This window comes from Garra rufa, chromosome 2 (assembly GCF_049309525.1).
Source record: "Garra rufa chromosome 2, GarRuf1.0, whole genome shotgun sequence".
NCBI classification, from domain to species: domain Eukaryota; kingdom Metazoa; phylum Chordata; class Actinopteri; order Cypriniformes; family Cyprinidae; genus Garra; species Garra rufa.
Window position 1 is genome coordinate 35,927,419 of NC_133362.1, and position 10,011 is coordinate 35,937,429.

General features: G+C 34.1%; 1 protein-coding gene across 1 annotated transcript; it reads right to left on the reverse strand.

The window, feature by feature from the left end:
- Nucleotides 1-3,351: 3,351 nt before the first annotated feature.
- tnfaip2b (tumor necrosis factor, alpha-induced protein 2b) lies at nt 3,352-9,607 on the reverse strand. The gene is made up of 11 exons (XM_073835166.1): nt 9,467-9,607; nt 7,997-8,651; nt 6,966-7,077; nt 6,688-6,810; nt 6,497-6,591; nt 5,913-6,005; nt 5,702-5,828; nt 4,224-4,349; nt 3,977-4,132; nt 3,751-3,872; nt 3,352-3,661 (listed from the first exon to the last, which is right to left on the reverse strand). Exons 1-11 carry the CDS (start codon nt 9,534-9,536, stop codon nt 3,499-3,501), a joined length of 1,842 nt encoding a protein of 613 aa, XP_073691267.1. The 5' UTR covers nt 9,537-9,607; the 3' UTR covers nt 3,352-3,498.
- Between the last annotated feature and the right edge of the window lie 404 nt (nt 9,608-10,011).

Below are 10,011 nucleotides of genomic sequence, written 5' to 3' on the forward strand. Positions count from 1 at the left end.
AGCATGATATATGATGAGGTGCATCGATTAACACCTGTACTGAAAGATGCTGGACTGCTAGTTTATCTGATGGACAGTTACAGCCGTCACCTCTTTACCAACCTGGACCTGCTCCTCAACAGAGACCTGTCTGTAAAAGAGATCTTCTGCCTTCTACTGTGGGGGAAAGAAGTTTTCTTAAGGTATAAAATGAATTGTTGTTTCTGTAAATGTACTTGTAATAAACAAATGAAGAATGAACTATTGACAAATATATGAACTGATTTATGTTTCAGTCCAGACTCACAGCATTTCTTCAGAGTGGACGACCCTCTGCTGTTGACAGGATGGTTTAAGAGAACAACAAGCAAACTGCTACCCAAACTACAGGTCATGATATGCTTCATCTTTATTTGTTAAAATCATTATCAATGTATTAGGCTAAAAAAGAGCACAAAATAGCAAAACATTTGGAAATGACACAAACACATCTCTGCCACAGAATGACATCTCCATGAGTCTACAGAACATCCTGCACTATGATGAGCAACATGGACATAATGAAGACTCAATGGATGAAGAAACTTTCATCAGAGTGCACTTAGATGTCACTCAGGTAAAGAAAACAATGTGCAATGCTCATTCTGTCTTGTTTATAAAAAGATGTTTTAAAATGTTTATTAAATATGACGTATTGCAAACTTATTTTATGTTGTTTTGTCCATACAGTGTCTGAATGCTGTTATTCAAAGTTCAAAGAAATTTAGTTTCACGCTGATGTGTACGGCACAAACGCTCTGCCTTAAACAGCTTTATTATTTTGTTCAGGAGTAAGTGTCTAAAATGTCTTCACATTATCAATCTATTTATTGTTATGCATATTTGTTTATAAAAAAGTACCAAAATGAACACTAACATTAACTTTTACTTAAATTTCTATATTTTTACTAGGTATGAGTATGCAGAGAAAAAACGCCTGGAAAAACAGCAACACCTGAAGAAAAATTCTATGCATCTGTTTCGGCTCATCAACACCTGTAGACAACTCAGGTGACTTTTCTAATGCATTAGATTCATAAACAGGCAACCACAGAACTGTAGTTCTGTCATTTAAAAATATGCATATATTTATTTTGCTGAAGATTTTTTGCTTCTCGACTCATCAATCCGGCTATAAACAACAGTGATGACTTCTTAAACATCAGCCTCATGTTAAAGGAGCTGGAAGATCACGCTCTGTCTATTGTACAGAAGATGATGAAACACTTAGCACAGGTAACTAAATTTCATCATCAACAGTTTATGTATTACCTGAAAGTTGAGGGATTTCCCAAATTCAAGGGAACGCCCCAGGCATTAACGGAGATGATAAGATTCAGTTTATTTACATAGCAATGACACAACAATAAACAATACTTTTTAAACCTAAAGTGATAATGGAAAAAATAGTTTTGTTGTTCATGATACATAATAAAGCCACTATAACAAAAAATAAAGACACTAGAGGGCAGAGTTTTGCAGTTGTGTCAGTTTGTTGTGCAATAGATCCAAATCAAGAAAAAATAACCATAGTGTCGTTGTAAATGTACATTTCTAGGTCTTTTTAAGACGTTATTTCACAGAGGAAGATGAGCAAATTCAAATGCTGACAAAAGCAATCCAAAAGCAGTGTGCATCTCTACCTCAGACTAATGTGGGAAAGGAGATTCGCGAGGTTGGTTCTGTGTTCAAATTCAAGTTCAAAAAACAATTCTTTAAGACAATTCTTCTTGTACACTTATTCTCTGCTCGTCTGCCCCACTTTCTTTCTGACAGATCTTTGAGCATGTCGCATATGACTGCGTTTCACACGTGTATCTGGATTGCCTGATGAAGAGCGAGTTCAGACGGCTAGAGAGGAGATGGGGAAATGTCGGAGAAAGGATAAGCAAGGATGCCCTCAGTTTGCACAACACATTCACTAAACTGGTAAAAAAATAACTTTATAATGTTCAATTCAATTTCACTATTCACACTGATACAGTAGCATAGAAGTATCACTTTTGGCTCCCCAAAGAACCTTCTAAGTGTGAAGAATTATTATCCAATGTATCTGTTTTTAACAGAGTGGCAGTGATGACAAAAGGAATCGTCTCCTACAGAAAATGAGTGAAGTTTTGCTTTGCAGTGATGTAGACGCACTGAAGATTACCTGTTGTGATTTGTTCAGAGAGTTCCCACAGGACAGGTAAACTTAGCCAGTAACACTTCGCTTAGGATATACTTTGTACATATAATTACAAGTCTGAAAATCAAGGTTTTGTTAATATAAGAGTGATTTTGTTTTCATCAGACAGTGCAGTTAAGTCTTCTTCTGATTGTTTTGCAGTGAGCAGTATGTACCTGGTCTGCTGCGCTGGACGAGAGTGTTATCAGAGCGACAGGTGAGGGAAGTGCTGGATGTGATCCAGGACCTTGGTCTCAATCCAAAGCCTAGATACTTCTCCTGTCTGCCTCGGAAGGGACTTTGCTGTTTTCTTTCATATGAATAACACCATCAGCCGGAATTGTAAAATCTTTGTTTACAAGTGATATGACTGTTTTGTGACATTCATTTATGAACGTCAGTTGTTTATACAGGTATATTTATGTTTTCGTCAGATGCAGTATTTGTTAATACCTTATTACCTTTTGATTTTACTTGAAAATAGGAAATAATGTTTCTCTTTCGGTACTCTTTTCTATAATTTTCATTTGAACTGTTATCGTTTACTTTGTTACAAAAGAGTATTTTAACAATCCTGCTATGAACTTAAGTTATTGTTTGATTATTTAATATGTATATTGGTAATTTTGTATTCTTATTTGACAACAGGACTCAGTATTTATTCTATGCATGATTATTTGATCATACAACAGTATAACAAGTAACTTAAAGAGTGCCTTTGGTACCTCAATAAAGACATAAATGACCAGAGTATTGATGTTTGTTTGTCTCAGATATGCTGGAACGCATTGCATTTAAAATGCATCAGCATAGTGTGTCTGCATGGTTGATTGACAGGTATTTTCAAGGATAGGAAGCAGAAGGTAAAAACATGCACACTACAACTACATCCTGTGTTCCTGTAGAGGATACAGCTTGTCGGGAAATCTTCATTAACAGACTCTTTCAGGAACTACACATGTATTGTGACAGCAGGTGTGCTTCCGAAGTGCAACTTGCACACTTCTTGAACTTATCACACCACATCCTGTTTGTAGAAGTCTACAGACATTCCCACAATCCAGTAATCACCACACAAAGCGACAAAGAAACTATTAAGATGTGCATACTGGAATTATTTGATGCTGATAACAAGTCACAGTTACCATAAATTCTCTAAAGGTTTATTTTTTATAATCCACATTACAATGGAAAACTGCAGAGTGAAAACAGACAAATTCCAAAAGAATTATTAAATCATTATGTACAAAATGACCGCTAAATGCCTGAGCATGAGCAATACTACAAAAACAAGCAACGTTATGACACAAAATTCATCTGATCCTCACTATTGAAAAGAAGCTCTTGCTAAACTGGAGTGAGTCCTGTGTTTCACTGAACTGATCCTGGCTGCAAGTGACGCTCTTCAGGATTCTTTTGAGGTCTGACGGAGAAAGATTTCCCTTGAGTCTCAGCCAAGCAGAAATATGACGCTCACTGTAATAAGAACGCAGATATGAGAAAAGTGCAGCGGTCGTTTTTTTTTTTTTTTTGCATAAATAACTCCACAAGAGAAAATACCATACCTGAGATCAGGATAAAGCTGCATAAGAGTCACCAGCTCTAGCTTTATACTGTCCGGATCCTGTAGTTTCAAAAGACCTGCTAAATTGGGAAGAATGTCTTTCAACCAGTCCATATTTGATCCCTGTAATAAGGAATTAATGAGGATTTATTAATTGGTCAGTGGTTTATTATTAAAAGCAATCATTAAATTGGATTCCTAAGATAAGAGACATTATGTGTACTTACAGCATCAGTGAAGTATTTATGCATGTGTTCGCTGTTTATGCAAAGTGATGATGCTGCCATCTGTTGCTGTTCTTTATTTAAAAGTTTGATCTTCTGCTTCATCATTTTCCGGACATATTCTGCTAGAAACTCCTTGTGCATTCCACTCAGCAGCTCCTAGTCATCAAATCAATCAGTCAATCAATCTAAAATGGACTCATTAATTACTCAGCAAAGTAATCTTTTTGTTTGGCTTATATGTTTATACCTGGCAACACGTTTTGTCCAAGTTGTTGAATTTCTGAATATGTCCATCCAGCTTTGCAAGCAGCTCTTCACATACACCATCACTGTTCTTGAGCCACTCGCTGGAACCCACCTTCCTGAACAAGTCCTGCCGGAACACATACATTGACGCATTGTTATTTTATTTCATTCGAACTCACGTGCAGGATTTGGTCTGGTCTGCATCTGTGCAAGCAAACATTTATAGATCCTTTTAAATGAACTAGACAAGCAGTTCATAAAAGGTAATAGTCTGGCTTTTTATATACAATGGAAGAAATAAGATGTGGCAGCCAACTGCTCACATGAGTGTGTTCAATGCCAAGATAAACGTCAATGGGGGTTTTGAAAACAATGAAAATCTGCTGTGTTGGTTTAGATAAGATTAGGCTCTGTTGTCTATCCAAATGATATGTATTAAATATATAAATATTAAAATACATACATATACATACAGTACTTGGGGCCAGAGGTGTGAAATATGACTTTAAAGTTCAGTAGGTTTGAACAGTAAGATTTTCAATGTTTAAAGTCTCTTCTGCTCACCAAGCCTGCATTTATTTGATCCAGAGTACAGCAAAAACAGTACAATTTTAAATATTTTAACTATTTAACACAATTATTTTCTACTTGAATGTATTTTAAAATGTAATTTATTCCTGGGATTTCAAAGCTACATTTTCAGCATTATTAATCCAGTCTTCAGTGTCACATGATCCTTCAGAAAGTATTCTAGTATGCTGATTGGATGTTTAAGAAACATTTATTAGTAGTAGTAGTAGTAGTAATATTTAAAACAGTTGAGTACATTTTCTTAGCAATGAACTTAGCAAGGGTGCTTTATAATGATCTAAAGTGATGATAAAGACATTTATAATGTTACAAAAGATTTCTATTTTAGATAAATACTGTTCTTCTGACATTTGTATTCATAATAACAGTAATAATAATAAATGTTTTCGAGCAGCAAATCAGAAAATTAGAATGATTTCTGTAGGGATCACGTGACTGGAGTAATGATGCTAAAAGTTCAGCTTTAAAATCGAATTAATAAATTATATTTTAAAATATATTTAAATAGAAAACGGTTATTTTAAATAGTAAAAATATTTCAGAATTGTACTGTTTTTGCTGTACTTTGGATCAAATAAATGCAGGCTTGGTGAGCAGAAGAGACTTCTTTAAAAACATTAAAAATCTTACTGTTCAAAAACTTTTGAATGGTAGCGTATATATGTTAATATATTATAAAAAAGATGAATAATAATAATAATACATGTCTTTATTTATTTTATTTTATTACAGTTTAATACTTTTATTTTTTACAGATGTATGCATCAACATTCACAACCCTCTTAAAACTTATATACTGAAAGTTTGACATAACACTGGCAAACAATAACAAGGTTTTTAAAAAATATTATTATTACATAACAGTGAAAGAAACTGTTTTGTTTTTACCTTAAGTTCCAACAGCATATTAGAATTGAAGTGACGATGGCTGCTTTCTATCATGGTAGCCAATAAAGAGAGACAATCAGTTTTGACATCTTCAGGGAACAGATGTGCTTTCTTTGTAATGTAGTCCCTGTGTGGAGAGAAAAAAAAAAAAACACTTTAAACACAAATTCAAAAAGGTTTGATGTTTCAACTGAATAAAAGTGACACGCACCTGCACTGTATGAGGCATGAGAGGTTGACCATCAAAACGGCCTCAGTGTTGGTCTGCCTGCTCTTGATGACCTTTGCATGAAATGCTTTGTAACTGTAGGGATGGAAATTGAATTAATTATAATCATCTGTATTAATATATTTAAAAGTACAGACTTAAAGGGACAGTTCACCAAAAAATGAAAACTCTGTCATTAATGACTCACTCTCATGTCGTCCCAAGCCCATAAGACCTTCATTCATCTTCAGAACACAAATTAAGATATTTTTGACGAAATCCTAAGATGTTATATAAGCTAAGATAATAGTTTTTGTGTGCAAATAAACATAAATAATGACCTATTTTATTTATTTTTATTTCTTTGTGCACAAAAAGTATTCTCATTGAACCACATGGACTATTTTACCAATGTCCTTACTACCTTTCTGGGCCTTGAATGTGTCAGATTTCCTCAAAAATATCTTAATTTGTGTTCTGAAGATGAATGAAGATCTTACAGGTTTGAAACAACATGAAGGTAAATAATTACTGACAAAATGTTAAATTTTTTTGTGAACTCTTTTAAAGTTAAATAGCTTACTCACTCTGTCAGGAAATTTCTCATCTGGCATGTGATCCTCTGTGCTTTTGCCTCATTGCCTAGCACCTTTTGAGCACACTCTACATTTTTATGAAAGCACTAGGAAAAGTAGGGAAAGATATATTTATGTTTACCTCCAGAAAGCCATTATTTGATAAAGATAAAGAATGGATTACTTTTCCTCTTTCTAATTACCTGGATCACATCAATGGCCTGATCACAGCAGTACACCTGGTCTCTCAGTTGGGGATGTTCTCCCTCCTTCCAGGCTGTTTCTTCTCTGTCCAGAATTTTGTGAAGGCACGTGCTTACCTCTGTCTAGTGAACAACAATGTGTGAAAATTAAAACTTAAGCTTTTCGCTGGAAGCACATCTATGAAAAGATTCTACAGGCAAAACATTTTTTTTTCATGTACTGGTTAATTTTGAGATTTCATAGCATTTAAAGGTATCATAAACATAAAGCATCAAACCTCAAATGTGGTCAAAAACTGCTGTTCCAGTGGTGCAATCATGTCTTCAGGAAGCAACGGAGCAAGCTTTGTGTGATCGATCATATTTTTGATCTTTTTGGCATTTAGAATACTGCAAACAAAGAAAGACAAAGTAAGTATAATATGAAAAAGTATTTTAAGGGATAGTTCACAAAAAAATGTCATTGAAAGCATATTGTATTGACTGACTTTCTTATACTGAACACACAAAAAAAAGACATTTTGAAGAACATTTAAACTGTTTTTGTGCACAATAAAGGTTAATGGAGTCCAAAACAATACTATGCCCCACTAACTTACATTGTATGGCGGAAAAAAAAAAAAAACATTTTCAAAAAATCTTCTGTGTTCTCAGAATAAAAATAATAATAATAATACACCATGGTAAATAAACAATGACACATTATATATATATATATTTTATATATTTTTTATGTATATATAAATACACACATATATAATAAAAATATTTGTATTTCCTGTATGTAAACACTTTCAAATATTTTAAAAATTATTTTACATATAAATCTGACATATTCTCCTTAATATATACATGTATGTGTGAGTATTTATATATATAAGAAATATAGCACACACACATATAGTATGTAAACATAACCTTTTTTTATCGATTAATCGCGATTAATCGTTTTGCAGCTCTAAAATGTTTTAATATCTAATAACCAATTCATAAACCAAATTATCTGTATGTCAATAGTTATCGCATTTCATTCCATTTCTATTTTAAGAGAAATACCTCTAAGAGAAACATCTGATTCAAAATTGAAATATAAATGAAAATTAACTGCAAAAAGGCTCCTGAGCTTTATGAGAGCAACTTCTGAGTAAGGAAATATTCTAAGGTAATACGCATGTTGTTTTGCTCAGAATCCAAAAAAAATAAATAATAATAATTAAATTAAATTAAATTAAAAAAATTATTCTTTTAGGAACATGGTGCATACAGGGCCATTACATATACTATGAGATAAAACATTTGTGTCTCTTACTTGGGGTAATCCTCGTTCACCAACTGTAATAAAAGGACACAGTCCTTGTCACACAGTGTGTACTCTGCGACTTCTCTCAGTTCTGCGCTGAAGATCTTATGGTACAGTGTGGCATAAAACTGGCACACATTCTCCTGTTCTGGGTAACAGCTGCTCACCCATGTCACAACTTTCATCAAGTCTTCTTCTAGTTGTTTGGCTTTGCAGATGATTGCCAAGGAGGAATGCATCTCAACACTTGAGTCTAACGGTGCTTCATCCATCCTCCTCTGAACAAGGCGCTCCAGCAGAGCCTCGTGCTTCTGTTTACACTTCCTCGGTCTCCATTGTGGGCGTTGCGCTTCTTGAAACCCTTCCCAGCGCTTGTCCTGCTCCTCCTCCTGCAACATGGCTTGGACAGCTTCTTTCAGTAACTCCTGCTCCTCAGGACTCTGGGTGTCGAGGGAGTTTTCCAGCCTCTGCATCACCAACTCCAGCCAGTCCTCGTAGTCTTTTGCTAGTCGAGCCTCTGAATCTTCTTCTTCCTCCACCAGCTTTATTTTGGATCCTATCCCATCCTTCTTCAACTCAAACAGACGGTCTTCTCGGGTGATCAGCTGTTTCCCTGCATCCACAAAGTGGCATGCTTCTAGATTCTGCTGAAAAGTGGGAACCGCTGTGGAAAACAGAAACAAATATGCTTTTCTGACTGTGCACAAGCAAGTTTGGATTTTATCATTTTCAAAGCATTCATATGGAGTAATGTATTCCATTGAGTTTTCATGTATAGCCTAATCAAGATATGAGATATCATCTCATTTGTGATGCACTTTAATTATTTGTATTTATTATTAGGATTACCCTCTTGAGAAAACCATCTTGTTATCGAGGGGGTCCCAGAATAAAATATATCACAATCTCAACATAAAACAGAAAACACAAATTAACAATACATCCACAAACAACACTAAACACAAACAATAATGACAAAAAAAGCACTATAATGACTGTAAAACATCATTGTCATGGTCAGTAATGAAATTAAATAAATAATCATTAAAATAACTTAAATATTACATGTTAAATATTACACTTAAATTAACACAAATTAAGATATAACACTGGACAAAAAATTCTAACAAAAATCTTGAAATAATATTATTTTGCTGTACAATGTAGAATATTAATGCATCTTTACTACAAACATAGGTTTACAAAAGAAGGTTACATTTTTGTGTGTTTCAGTACACAATATTTTGACTATTGAACGCTCCTGAACGTATTTCATAGACTAGGGAGATCATATTCACTATTTACTAAGAGTTTTCCCTTAGTAAACTTCTAATTTTCTGATTATTGATAGTAAGTTATTGTAATAGTTATGTTTAGGTATGTGTAAATAAACAGCCAATATAGCAATATTCACGCTAATAATAAGCATAAACTAGTTAATAGTTAATAAGAGATCTAATAAGCATTAAATTTTCCTACCTGGAATATTTTTCACTTTGGGATCTTTGGGATGCCGTTTAAAAATGTTAAAAAATAGCTTTTTTGTCATTTCTTCTGAGGAAAAAACAAACAAATCTATCGCGATATCGGATGCGCAAGAAAGAAAACGCAGAATTTCAATTCGATCTTCTTTCATTCACTTAGAATTCAACGATCTGTGGAAATAACGGAGCCCGTTTTTAAAGGCTTCATGCACGTGCGTGTAGTTGGGCGGAGCATCTGGCAACATCTCAGTTGATGCCGGACTGCACTCTCCTGCTCATCTATCACACTTCACAGATCTGGGCAAGGGCAAGGCAAGTTTATATATAGCAGTAAGAAATATAAACAGATATGAGATAAGAAAAAAACACAAACATTAGAGGAGGAAAAAATCTTAAAGTAGACTAGTGACTTCATAAACATCTTTTTCTTGTTGATTTCGGTTCTCGATTGTTTTGAATAATTTAAATGACAGTTTGCACTATTAAAGCAGCTAACAAAGCAACGTGGACTAGGACTATATATAGCCTATATATCATACA

Bases quoted from the DNA above. Each gene is read 5' to 3' on its own strand.
- tnfaip2b (XM_073835166.1), bottom strand. From the start codon at position 9,536: ATGACAAAAAAGCTATTTTTTAACATTTTTAAACGGCATCCCAAAGAT. The intron at 7,078-7,996 runs GTAAGAGACACA...CTTTGTTTGCAG, and splicing joins GTGAACGAGGATTACCCCAA to TATTCTAAATGCCAAAAAGA. The intron at 3,662-3,750 runs GTATGGTATTTT...TTCTTATTACAG, and splicing joins CAGCTTTATCCTGATCTCAG to TGAGCGTCATATTTCTGCTT.